The sequence below is a fragment of the Electrona antarctica genome, assembly GCF_951216825.1.
Source record: "Electrona antarctica genome assembly, chromosome: 17".
In the NCBI taxonomy this organism is placed as follows: domain Eukaryota; kingdom Metazoa; phylum Chordata; class Actinopteri; order Myctophiformes; family Myctophidae; genus Electrona; species Electrona antarctica.
In genome coordinates this window covers 26,812,517-26,826,376 of record NC_136798.1, presented here as the reverse complement: position 1 = coordinate 26,826,376, position 13,860 = coordinate 26,812,517, and the positions used below count along the sequence as shown (strand labels likewise).

Genomic DNA, 13,860 nt, shown 5'->3' with positions numbered 1-13,860 from the left:
TAAGGACCTTACACACCAGGGGGCGTTGTTTTCAGGTCATTTTCAGGATGAATCTATATCATTACATGGCATGGTCTGCAGCCATTATTACACGTCCCGCACTGCCCCCTTACACTTGATGTGAGGCCCTGTGAGGCTCTGCCGTCCCATGAGGATGTCAGCTGTTGACCACTTAAACCCTGTACGTTGTCGAGTGGGGTCCCTCTATACTAGTGTATTGTCTGTTTTCACTCATTTACTGTGCATTAAATGCTGCTGAAAATTGCTGATCCACACGTTGCAGCGCGAATAGATCTGCTATTTTCCCCAGACGGATGCTGAGGTTTAAGTCATCTACAAGCTCACAACCATGTATAAATCAGGCATAATACATTCCTGTTGCAGTATCACAGTGGCAGATTCCTCTAGATGTTTTGAAATGATGAAACAAAACTCTTGGAGAACAAGACATGTTTTGTGCTGTTTCTCCTGGTAACACGCCTTGGCAGAACAGTATTGTTTTCGCACAAATATGCAGGTAAAACAATGCCAAACTCATATTTTGAGGGAATTTTGTGGTTGGTCATGCCAGTGCGCTGAGCTCATCGCATACATAATGTGCAGACAATGCATCTACACATAACTCATATTTTTGTCACAGTACATTTACACAGTGTTAACTAAGTAGATTTACTAATAAGTACTGTACTTGAGGTATTTGTACTTTACTTGAGTATTTCCAATACTTTTACTTCTACTCCACTACATTTCAGATCCAAATGTTTTACATTTACTCAAATATATTTATTTGAAAACTTTAGTTCCTAGTTTGTAGATTTTGATTATTATTTTTTAAACATACATTAACCACTTCAGCCCTATATACATTTCGGCCATTTGAAAATAGCCAGTCTATAAGCTCACAATGTGTTGCGATGCCGCGCATTGTGAGCTTGTAGATTGAATATTTAAAAAATATAGGGTTTAATTTAGAAAACAAATGTATTATTCTGTAATTCTGGACCACCTTGAACCTGAGAACTGCCTGGTACAACCTCAGTCTATACTGGGGAGGAGATCTGGGAAGCGAATGAGGGCTGCAGGGTATTTATGCAGTTACTGATGCACTTGCTATTAACTATGTAGCGCTTTGATTGATTGGTTGAAATATTTATTAACAGTTTGTATTGAGTTTGTGCTTGAAATGTACTGTAATTCTGCAAAGACTGTTAAATGTGAGTGGACGACCCAATTAAGCATTACACTTGTTTAAAGAGGGTCCACCATGTTCAATTCATCAAAACATTTAGAGACGTACAAATAGACACTTCTATATAGTCAAAGAACAGAACAGGAATTCATCATAAAGGAGGTAAAAAGGGAAAAGAAACATATACAGTGAGGGGAAAAAGGGGGGCGGTGGGGAGGGATTCAGACTTTACAGGGGCCAGTTTCGAATTGCAGCCGTCCGTAGGTGCCCTTTGAGAGCGGTTTTGAAGGAGTCAAGGGATTCGCATGTCTTAATGACTGTTGGTAGGGCGTTCCACATTTTGGTGGCATAGGAGCGAAAATAATTTAGTCCCTTGTTTTTGCCGAATCTGGGTTGTACATGGTTCGTTGCACTCCCTCTGGTGTTGTGGGTGTGGACTTCGTTAACATTAAGGAAGTATCTAGACAGGTACATGGGTATCTTGGTGGTGTACCGAATCTTGTGGACCAGACCCATTGCAAGATGCTGTACTCTGTCGTCTACCCTAAGCCATTCCAGCCTGTCAAAGTGGGCAGGGGTGAGGTGGGTTCCGGGGGGTGAGGCCAAGTAGGAGCCTGACCAGTTTGTTTTGGGAAGTCTGGAGCCTAGTTTTAAGGGCCTTTGAGGTGCTGTGGTACCAGGAGGTGCATGCATAGTCAAAGAAACGCAGTATTTGCCAGCATCCACCTCATGTTTGATGTGGTCGCTCAAATAGAGAACTGAATGTGTCAGTGGATTGGGATGTTCTGAAGCCAGATTGGAACTCGTACATTAATTTATTTGTGGCAAGATACTTTTCAACCTGTTCATAGACTATTTTTTACATCACTTTCGAGATGGAGCTTAGAATAGAAATAGGGCGGTAGTTGCCGGGGTCTAATTTACTCCCTTTCTTGTGCAAGGGGGTTACTTTGGCCAGTTTGAAATCTTGGGGGACCTGTCCCTGTTTGATGGAGAGGTTTACTATGTGGGTGATGATTGGAGCTATAGAGATGGCTGAGGGAATATTGTCACGGCCAGTGGCCTTGTGGGGTTGGAGGGCACTCAAAGTACCTCATCAGTTGTTACCATAACTAGTTTAAAATCGTCTTTACAAACACCTAGGTTTCTGTAGAAGGTTTTAATGTGCTCTACACCAAAGAGCCCAGAGTGGGAGGGCAGTTTGTTAACCAGAGTTGTTGCCATGTTTGTAAAGAAGATGTTCAAGTAGTTGGCCACATCAAGCTTGTCAGTGATGAGAGTGTCGTTCGATTTTATGTTTATGTTTGAAAACCTGGTTTTTAGTTTCTGACCGCAGCCTAGTTGATTGTTTAGTAGCTTCCGCTATTAACTTACTATTAACCTTACATAAGCCTTGCTACCCATGTACCCATAAAGCAGGAGGCCATCTTCTGTTTATGTAGGGGCTTGACGTGCAAATACATCATCCAGCCATTATGTACCCCTGGACATGATGCTATGTCGCAACCTTTGATGCGGAGTGCCAAGCAGGGAGGCATTAGGTCCCATTTTTGTAGTCTTCTTTGGTGTGGGCCGGCCTGGGAATCGAACGCTGGCCTCTCACACTAACCATAAGGCCACTGAGCTGGTTACCATTACCTTGGCTACTATTAACTATAAGAGCAGGGGTCCTGCACATGACAGACAGCAGAAGGTGGTATTTGTACTGGGCAGCTCCGAGGGGTGACTGCACGAGTGCACGCATGTTCACCCAACAAACCCTGCCTTGGATAAATAAAAGAGCACAGCTCTCTAAGGTTTCAAAGTCAGACAGGATGGTGAAACAGGGTATTAGCCCTGCAAAACTCTACTTAAGATAAATGTCTTTATTTACTTAAACCCTGAAAAAAAAAAGTGGGCCATGGCGAGTAACCTCCATCCCATTGTGTCCTTCTTGTCCGGGCACATTTCAAGATAGCGAAAGGCGGGAAAAAAAAGAAAAGACATGTTCTGGTCTGTTTGCTCTATCGAGTCAGAACAGCGCCCAGTCTAACCGCAAGCATCCATAATGTTAAAACAACACAAGTGCCGACACAGCACATTTTGGTCCTGAGCGCTGATCAGAAATCACACGGCAGATGATAGACAAAATGAAAAGAAAAGGGAAAAAAACACCCGGGGACATGGATAGGGCCTTTGGTTATGAAAGAGGGCTGAGAGAGATTATGGTGAACAAAAGCTCTGCGGTCGCCAAGCATCGCAAGTCTCCTGTTGCTACGTAACGCCAAGTACAGGCCTATGTAAGATGTGTACATAAAGCCAGACAAAGCCTGCTCTTTCCCTCAAGCTGAAAGGGTTTAAAGTGATGGCGTACTAACACCTTGATGGCAATAACAGCCTACACAGTAAAGTGTTAAAGCTGAAATTATTATTTGAATGAAATGACATCTTATTTCAACCAACCTGTATGGTAGAGTATGTTAATATACAATATAACCAGCACATAAGCAGTAGTATGCCTACTGTTCTATAAGTAGCACTGCCAGCTGATGCTCACAAGCGTAATATCTCCCCTGGCCAATTGCCTATTGAGTAGTAGAACTTTTACTACTTTAAATCTGAGTAAGATTAGATTTAGTTCCCACTGGTTTGTGGTATTTTTTGTCATTGTTCATTTGCACATACATTAAATGTATCCTCTATATTTTACCCATTTTAGGAGCAGTGGGCCCTATTAATGAAGCACCTGGGAGCATGGGGACACTTCAACATCTAGACTGGGCGACATGGCACTCCATGTCAGCGCCTCACCCTGGGTGAACATCCGTCTCCCCTCCCATGCCAGGTTAACTAAATAAACTGAAAAAATAAAAAATAAAACTGAGAGACCTGGGAGCTGACCACTGCAACTACATTCTTCCACACATGGCTGTCGGTGCAGCATTTTGTGCATCAAGTAGGGACACAGCTAAGGACATCTCTTCACTGAGGGAGAAGAGGAGTGTTTTGACAATCAGGAGGGGGTTGGAGGAGGAGGTGGCGCTATGCTTGAGAACCATTGGACTAAAGACTCAACATGGAGGCTGTCGACCATTCTGCTTTTATGTGGGGTCCCTGGTGAATCTGACGATTCTTCTCTACCGTTTTAATGTGAATGGCAGCTTTCACTTCAGAGGCAGAGGGATCTCAATGAACTGGTTTGTCAGCAGCATAATATTAATACAATATAAGCTCATATTAAAATTTGCTGTATAGTTTCAGAAACTATTAATTGCCATTATCACTTCATGTATATATACAGTGTGAATATGAATACACTCCATTGCTGCTGCACTGCAATTACACTTTAGTCATTTAGCATACACTTTTGCACTTGTATGTGTAACATTGTTGTTCTTTGTATTTGTTGTTCTGTGCAGCACTTTGGCCAACCTTGGTTGTTTAAACATACTTTATAAATCAAATTGACTTGACTCTTATCCAGAGCGCATAATCTCAATAAGCAGAGTAAGCATGAGCTCTAGTCAATAAACAATGAGGTAAACACACACAAGAGTGCAGAGAGAACAAAGTAGTGTCTCAAAGAAACTTGGACAGCAAGTAAACAATGAACCTAGCATCTGTCCAAACATGCTATCTAAATAGCATTCTTAACATTTGCAGCTGAGAAAAACAAATCTAAGAAACAGAAACATTAGAACACGCAAACCAAGATATATCTGCATAGTAAGTAAGCTAGCATCAAGAAGGGATATGAGAGTGCTATGTGCGGAAGTGCTATGGGGTGAGGTGGAGTCTGAAGAGGTGGGTCTTCAGACTACGGCAGAAGATTGGGAATGAGTCTGCAGTTATGACTGCAATGGGGAGATTATTCCACAGTTTAGGAGCCACTATCACTTATGTATACTTAAGTACATGTTTGACATGTGCTGCAAAGTCAGATGACTTACCGGGTAAGTGTCCATTTGCTTGTTCAAATGGATAAATAGGGCTACTTCACCCCTTTTTGCAACCAGATCTTATTTGAATGATGTTTAGGACACAATAAACACTTTCCTGGGGGTTTTATGTGTGAAATGTGTTTTTAGATATTTTAGTCATGAAATTTGTCATGAAATTGTGGTCTCACTTGTGTCCGGATAGCTCAGTCGGTAGAGCTCTAGCCTTTGGACCACAAGTTCATGGGTTCGATCCCGGGCACTGCCAACTCAGCAGCGTATGAGTAGCACGGCATGGTGCAGCAAGTCCTGCAGGAAGTACTGGGAGCTGATGGTAGGTGTGGCCATAGACATATATACATAGACGCCCCTTCCGGCTCTGAGGCGTGTGTCAAAATTGAAGGCACTATTTTCCCGACATTCCTTGCGAAGAATAGCGGAAGCAAAGCGGAAGCTTGTCAAGCTTCCGCGTGCGTAACATAAGTCCCGGAAAAGACGCGCTGTGATTGGCCAGTAGTCACTTGAGTGACAGCGAGAGACATGGAGGATTCACATGAGTGACGTCACTCGGGCAGCGACGCAGTCGCCTTCAGCAAATGCCTTCAGCACTTCTAAATAAGAAAGCTGCGGAGAACTGTTGCTTTGTGTTCACTCTTTTAATGTTTTCTGTTAGTAATCTAATCCCCCCTGGCTCTGATGTTGTATTGTTAATAACTTTGTTGTTTGTGTTTGTTTGTTTGTCTTGTTTTGTAATGTATATTGTCATGACTGTTATAAAGATTTGTTAAAAAAAAAAAGCCTTCAGCACTGCACTTCCGCCTTCATTGGGATACACGTCGCTCCAATGAACTGCAGCGGCAAATGAGGCGTCTATGTATATATGTCTATGGGTGTGGCGCTCCACCTCAGCAATCCATCTCCCAGCGGTCTAGAGCATTGTAACGGACTCCTGCGTGTTACCGGCTGATACCGACAAGAAGCCACTCCCGACCTACTTCTTACTTCCTTCCTGGACTACAAGTTTCACCTCCACACAGCCTCCCCCCTCCCCACAAGGAGCACCAAAGAAGTATGGTCATTGTAGGAATTCAGCAATCCAGTCAAACCCTAGCCATACACACGTTATGTTTCTGGCCATATGGTGCAAATTTCAAATTGTTATCTACTACAAATGCTATTAACATTGAGTGACTGCAGTTTCTTCCAGTGGTGAAATGTCCCTTTAACTGTGTAGAAATAATTACATCACACAAACCATTATCATCCATGACTCTGTCCCTGCTAGTCCTCTGCTTTATCATTATAATTCTTAGTGGACAATAGAGTAGACACAGCACCCAGACCAGACATATTGTTTATGGGTTACTGTTGGCATGGCCTTATATTAGCAGAGAGGATTTTAGTCCATCCGATATTCTTGTTAAGGCTATTCAATTGTGTAGTGTTCATCTGATTGATGTTTTACATTTTTACAACTCTCTGTAACAATGGGGAAGGTTTGTGTGACAACGCTGACATCTAGTGGTGAAAAGGTAGCACACCGCCTTACTGTGCTACACTATACTGCCCTACATTTTTGGAGACACTGGCTGTTCGAATTGCTAGGGTTGTTCCCTACTCCCTACTCCCCATAAGGGGATCCAGACTCAGTGGACTCTATAGTGATGATTTCGGACAATACTCGCTGTATGGGGAGCACTAGCCCTGACTGTCATGATGATTATCATGACAGTCATGGCGCAACTGCAGCCTGTTTTACGCAATCGCTACATTTACAGTCCAAACATGTATAGAAACATTCTGATTTCAAATATAAAGTACTCGCCACATGTGCCACGGGTGTTAGAAATTTGCTGGTACAGCAATTAGCATTGCTGCATTCCGCGTTGTTTAATAAAAAGCATTTTTGTCTTTTGTCTCGTCTTGCATATTAAAAAAAAAATCAAAAATAAAGAGTTAAAAAAAAAAAGCCTCAGCTTATAATATATTTACAGGTGCTATTTTCAGATAGTTTATTCGTCACGCTCGAGGAGTGTAATTCCTAAGCCAATAATTTGATGGCCGGCGGAAAGATGCTAATGTCTCCGTAGGATCTGTCTGGAATGTAACAAAAACTAAATAAATAAAAATATCCATAAACTCAAGGCTCCATGGGGTAATTGATAGAAAATAATGATTTTGACGATTTTGAATGATTTTTTGGGGGTGAACTACCCAAAACATGGTGAAAAAAAAGAAAGAAAAAAAACTGATGTTGCTTACCGGGATGTGGAACTCATGAGCCAGGTATTTGAGGGTGGAAGCCTCCTGGCCCAGCAGGTTGCTCCGCTGGGTGAGGTTCCCAGGAAGCGACGTGTCAAACTCCTTCCTCACTACCGAGGCCACAGAGTCCAGGATGATCAGACCTGATTTGGTGGAGATGATGTCCTCCTCCAGTCTCTCCACTCTGGATTAAGCACAACGTATACAAGACACATCAGAGTAGGTTGCCATCAGTGTGTGTACTTTATGTACTGTGCATAAGCATGGGCGCAGAATCAGATCCTGGGGGGGAACCAACCAATCAGAAAAATAAATGTTGTATTTTAAATATATATGCATGTGTGTGTTTTGTGATGATTTCTCAAGCATTTGAATTCATGGGACTGATTCACATATCACCCACTTGTATGTGGTCATGTTAATGTGTTTGTCGTTAAGCATGTAACGTCGGTTACATGTTGGTTTTTATACCAAATATAGAGACCTCTATGGGTGTCCCACTCCCCTCTAGAAATACTTTCTTGTATATTTTTGTAATGAGATCTGCGCCCCTATATATCATTGTATGTACTTTATATATAACAAAAGTATCAATGTTTATCTTTATGAATAAGGGTATCAGTAGTACATATCAGTGTTGGTGACCTCCAAAGAAAAAACTAGATAGTAAAGCATGTGGCTTCTATGTACAGTACCTGTTGAGAACATCCTGACAGGTGAGTTCCCTGAAGACGTGAACACGCCCAGCCATCTGCAGGACTTTCTCCCTGGAACAGAAGTAGTCTGGGAACCTGCTCTGGGCGATTTCCACCAACCTGGCATTACAAGGAAAACAGTACTAGTTAAAAGTGATTGGCAATAAAAAATATGTAGTTAAAATTGTATGCTCTAGTCTATATTGCGATAGTAATCATTGCTACAGAGTAGACCGACTAGTGTTTCTAAACAGGGGCAGTACGCCCCCCGAGGGGGAATTCAGAGAAGAACATCAGGGGTGCTGCGGAACTATATGCGCTTTTGTATTTTACAGTGCAATCATTAATAAGAATGCTTGTCGTTTGGTACCTGCAACAAATTAGAACCTTTTGATTGTTGTTGAAAACCTTAATAACTGAGTATGTATGCATTTACTTCCATACATTTGTACTGCTACTGCATCCTCAGTTTTGGATCAAGATGGCAAGAGGAAAATATCTAAGTGAATATGAATGAAATGAAAGAGATGTTTATTGGATCACAGATAGCAGCTTCAGTCACAAAGACTGTAAATTGTGGAGGTAAGTGCACCTTCAATAACCATGATGCTCGTGCATTAGTGCTGTATATATGTAACGAAAAAGAGCAACTATTCCTCAGGTGACTGCCACCATACATGAACATATTCAATGACTTTACCAGATATTCCATGACATGGAATATCTCGCGGCAGCGGTGACCGAACGGTTTGCGGAGCGGTCTTGATACCGGAAGGTCGCCAGTTCGTACCGGCCAGTCCCGGACCGGCACGTTAAAATTACCACCGCTGAAGTGCCCTTGAGCAAGGCATTGAACCACTACCATGAAATGTTCTATGAGCAGGGCCTGGCTGTAAACAAGTATCTGATGCTTAGTCCAGTTACCCTGGGTAAATATAGTAACTTTGCTTTGTAAGAACACAGGTGTACCTCTCTGCTGAAAAGGCAGACTCTGTGTCTATGTAGATCACTCCACTGTCAAGGCCTCCCATACTCTTCGGCAGAGTAGCCAGCACACTGAGCATCATACACAGCTGGGTTTTACCACATCCTGACGGACCAGCCACCTAGCAGTACACACACACACACACACACACACACACACACACACACACACACACACACACACACACACACACACACACACACACACACACACACACACACACACACACACACACACACACACACACACACACACACACACACACACACACACACACACACACACACACACACACACACACACACACACACACACACACACACACACACACACACACACACAAGTTTGTAAAAGTAATTATTGTCATTGATTACCCAGATAAACAACATTGATTTTAATAAAAAATAAAAATATGACGCGACAGGCTGTGAGCTTGTAGATTTGACCATTTTCACTATTCGTTGTACAACAAAGTATACAGGGCTTAATTAGTATTTTCACAATTTATTATGCAACAAAGTATATAGGGCTTAAAGGGGAAAACCACCCATTTTCAACATTTTACTATGTCATTAATATACCTTAGAGCTGTTGTGTGGAATAATAAAAAAGCCCCCCCATTCTGTGTTTCCTAGAACTGTTAAGTATGAAAAAAATCTTGTGCAAATTCCCATGTTTACGTATGTTGGCCGTGAATTTTTAATGACGTCTGCTCAAACTCACGTCTGCTCGGAGGCAGACTTACATGGGACCAAAGCTTGCGTAATGTGTATGTCATTAGATAATTAGATAATTCGATATGCTTCATGCAAAATCAATTACAATAGCACCAAACCTCAAATAAAATATGTACTGTTATGTGCCCAACATTTGTTAACACAAAATATGTTAAACAATCTATTGCTTGTAATGTTGTACCTCTGTAATTGTTCCCCGGGGGAGACCTCCGTGAAGACGTTTATCCAGCTCTGACAGTGAGGTAGAAAAACATGAATCACAGTTTTGCTTCCACAACTCCAAGGCCTAAAACAGAGAGACAAAAAATACATAATCAATATGTGTTGTCTTGTGACTTGCTGTAGCCTCACTATGACCTCACCCAACACTGTAGTTCAGGACTACAAATAGCGTTGCCATCTAGAATTATGGGTGCAAGGCAAATAAAGGTATTTTTGACTTATTTTCATTTTCAACGTGGTATCGCAAAGTTAGGTGCGGTATTGATGTTTCTACTAGTAAAACAGGTAAGATGATATTTGTCTGTGCAACAACTTTTACGACCAAGTCCTTGGACTGGTTTGGTGGATCACAGAAGCGTGGAGCTAGTATAGACTTGCTCGTCTGTGTGTGAAGGGGACAAACCGTGGTCACAGAGGGGGCACATTCTTTGCTGACTGACTGCAGTAACGCCAAGGCCTTGTCGTAGCTCAGTCCCGCCAGCCTCATCACCTCCAGCGGTGTGTGGGACAGCACTTCCTAAACACATCATCACAGGACAAACAGGTCACTCCAGGATCAGGCATCCTTGGGGGGGCTCAAGTTAATATTGCATCAAAATCAGTTTAATAATCACTTTAACCCTATATGCATCAGGGATTAAAAACAATATTGGGGAAAATTGTGGAATATCTTTGAAACATTGTACCAGCATTAAACCTTTCAATCAATTAAACATTATGGTCAGTGGCGATGGTAGTGTCACTAGTCATAGTAGCCTAGATAAATAATTAACCTAACATCTTATAACATTATTAACCTAACATTTATTTATATGCATTACAACATGGGCTGCATAGTTAATGAAGCCATGATGAATTGTAGAGACAGACAGTCACAGGAATAATAATAATACAACTTTATTCGTATGCAGCTGTTTTACAGAGCTTTTAAGATGTGCTCTTAATTGTAACCATGTTTTATTTTGTAAGAGGCAAACTAATGTTTGTTTATCTGTTCTGATTTGATGTTGAACTTGATTTGATGCTGTTTAATTTGAAAAATTAACCCTACGTAAAGTTCTGACATTCGGAAAAGTCAGTATATGGTGCTATTACGCCACCATTCTGGCGTTTCTACGACGACGGTTGACGCTATCTCAAGACTCAAGTTAATCTGATACAATCTGGGTAGGAGTAGAGCTACTAGCTATGGTAGGAGATAAAACCTTCGGGTTGCAACTTTAATTTAACTGTGATGATGAACCCGCATGAGTACACAACAGAGTTGTACATCCATACAAATCCCTTGACAGGGTTTGGTTTGTGCTAGTGCAGTAAACTTACCTTACAACTTTCTATTTGGTGGCGCTTGAAGCGCTCGCATATTTCGGGTGCTACACCTGTTCTTCTTAGTGTTTTACTTGCCATGACGCCAAAACTCTTATTTTAACTACCGGTAATCTTAAATTCTGGTACACGACGAAGCTGACATAAAGACATTGTATTTTGATTTTGTCTCTTCCTCATGCTGTTTTCGCGCATTGCATTGTGGTCAATGTAGTGTAGGTTTACATCAGGGTGGGTGGGTGACATTATGATTTAAAAAAACATTACAGGCAGTTAAGAGACACTTTTGGTTGCCATAATTGTTTTTTTTAATCACTTTTAGTTCTTATTTGACTATTTCTTGTTATTTGGTATTTTGTGAAAGTTATTTATTTTTGGATTTAATTACGTAATTTTCGGCCTCACGACCATATTATCATATAGGCCTACATACAGGTGTATGGTATCAAGTCAGCAAGGCTCACACAAGATTAATATGTATTGGTAGTTTGTTACACATATAGCTTGTAAGAAAGCCATGACTCGGAAATGGTTACAGTCTTCTACCACACCAACTACCCAATTGTCATACTTATGCACTGCTGACATTTTCTGGATCAGGGTCCACATCTCTTGCATTTTATGAGCATGTTTATTTTAATGATCAATCGATTGTTCTGGCTTGGATCAATTAACTATAGAGGGTATGCGCATGCTTAAAGTGAATGGCAAATCGAGTGGCAAAGCAACAGGCAAAGTGAGTTTAACATTGTTTAATGTTGTTTAATGCAATCAGATAGGACTTTTCTGTGTGGACATGGGCTGTCAAGGCCAGAAAGTAGTTTTTTGCCACTCAGTAGGCATTCCTGCATAACTTCCTGGTTTGATGATGATGTCACGCGCATACCCTCTATTGGTATCACAATGAAAACTCCTCTTTCAATATTGTAAAGAAAATATCACACTTGTGTGAAGTGAGGGGCACTTTTGGGGCACGCACAAACATGACATCACAGAGGGCAAGCACAAAAGCAAACCTAAAAGTTCCATCCTTCCAAAGCCAGGCGTTGGAGGGGCTGTAGCGCCCCTCAAAAATATACTGTGCAGTATTTTTATTTTTTTATATGAATGAATTCTCATTACAATTTTAGAGTTTTTGCAAGTATTTGGGGTCCCACTAGCAGTAGTTTGCATTGACCATAAAATCATGATCTCATACAAAGTTCCTGTCAGAGCAGCCTGTCACTGTATTTCACCTATTATTTTACAGAAACACCTCAGCCTTTGTACTACAAACATCCTACCTCGTTGACCAGGGTCTCCAAAAAGCCACTCATGGCAGGCGTCTTCCTGGTTTTTAGACAGCTGGTGGATGGAAATGAAGCTCCACCCATGCGGCATAATACCGCATCGGCCAGATTCCCGGAAACGCTTTCCCCCGCGGCATTCGGCATTCTGCCGTGTGGGTGGAGCTTCATTTCCATCCACCAGCTGTCTAAAAACCCGGAAGCGACGCCTGCCGCTCGCGACTTTTGTCATCTTCGTGACTCCACTGTCTGGAAGCAGTGTAAGTGTTTCTATTTAACAATGGGTAAGAATTTCAAATATGCTCAGATGTGTAAGAAATGGCATCAATAATCCAGATTCAGAAATGTCTCACCACTTGGGGCAGACCATATTGTGTTAATGTTAAAACATTCTGTAAAAGCTGTTAAGAAATTATTTAAATTACAAAGACAAGAATACAAATTGAAGTGGTGCACATTCTAGAATCCAACATGGTTGCCTGGAAAACCTTTTAAGTAGATTGAGGGGGAAAATATCTCCCCATCAGCGACTCATTGTTGGAGTCTGCCAAAACGAGGGACAGACCCAATCTAGTGATGTTTATTTTAAGATTAATGGATTCCCAGGCCCCCAGAGCTGCCTCCAGGGTAAAGAGTGCTACTGTGGAAAGAGTTCAACACGGATTCCATCTTTATTGGATGTGTTTATATGTGTTTATCTTATTATAAAATGATATATAGTCACCGACGGGCGGAAACCTTGTATGTCCAAAACCATTCAGGAAATGGAAAAAAATAACTTGTGTTCCAATAGATCCAATGTAGGCTACATAGAGTTATTATAGTCAAAGTTGTTAATATGGTTCATTTGTTATATATTCATTAAAAAAAACAGACACACTTAACACATGTATTTATTTGTCATAAATTGCACCAAAAAAATGCAACGTGTGTGTAATATTTGACAAAGAAGAACATTATATAAAAAAAAAAGAAACCTGGAGATACGAGGTTTCTCCCCGACAGCAACTATATGCACTGTAGCCCTTGGAGGTTTAATGTAGTACTGTTTGCAAAATCACAAATCTAATGTAATCTTGTTTACACAAGCCTTTTCTTTGTGAAGAAACAAGCCTTTTCTTCGTGAAGAACCTTGTCCATCCAACTGTTTAATTTCAGTACATTCAATTTCAAAGTCTTTTAACCATATAAGCCATATGTAGGCCTACTTTGTTGTCGGGGGTCACTCAAGGGTCTTTACT

The 13,860-nt window shown here is 41.3% G+C and overlaps 1 protein-coding gene across 5 annotated transcripts in view; it reads right to left on the bottom strand.

The window, feature by feature from the left end:
- Window positions 1–11,519, bottom strand: part of rad51b (RAD51 paralog B) — a 151,537-nt gene extending 140,018 nt beyond the window's left edge. For all 5 annotated transcript variants that reach the window (XM_079527030.1, XM_079527029.1, XM_079527028.1 and 2 more), the window contains exons 1-6: window positions 11,331–11,519; window positions 10,411–10,524; window positions 9,967–10,071; window positions 9,033–9,169; window positions 8,064–8,183; window positions 7,369–7,552 (exon numbers count right to left, since the gene is read on the bottom strand). In XM_079527030.1, coding sequence (XP_079383156.1) covers window positions 7,369–7,552; window positions 8,064–8,183; window positions 9,033–9,169; window positions 9,967–10,071; window positions 10,411–10,524; window positions 11,331–11,414 — 744 coding nt within the window. In that variant the 5' untranslated portion in view covers window positions 11,415–11,519. The remainder of the gene's footprint in view (window positions 1–7,368; window positions 7,553–8,063; window positions 8,184–9,032; window positions 9,170–9,966; window positions 10,072–10,410; window positions 10,525–11,330) is intronic.
- Between the last annotated feature and the right edge of the window lie 2,341 nt (window positions 11,520–13,860).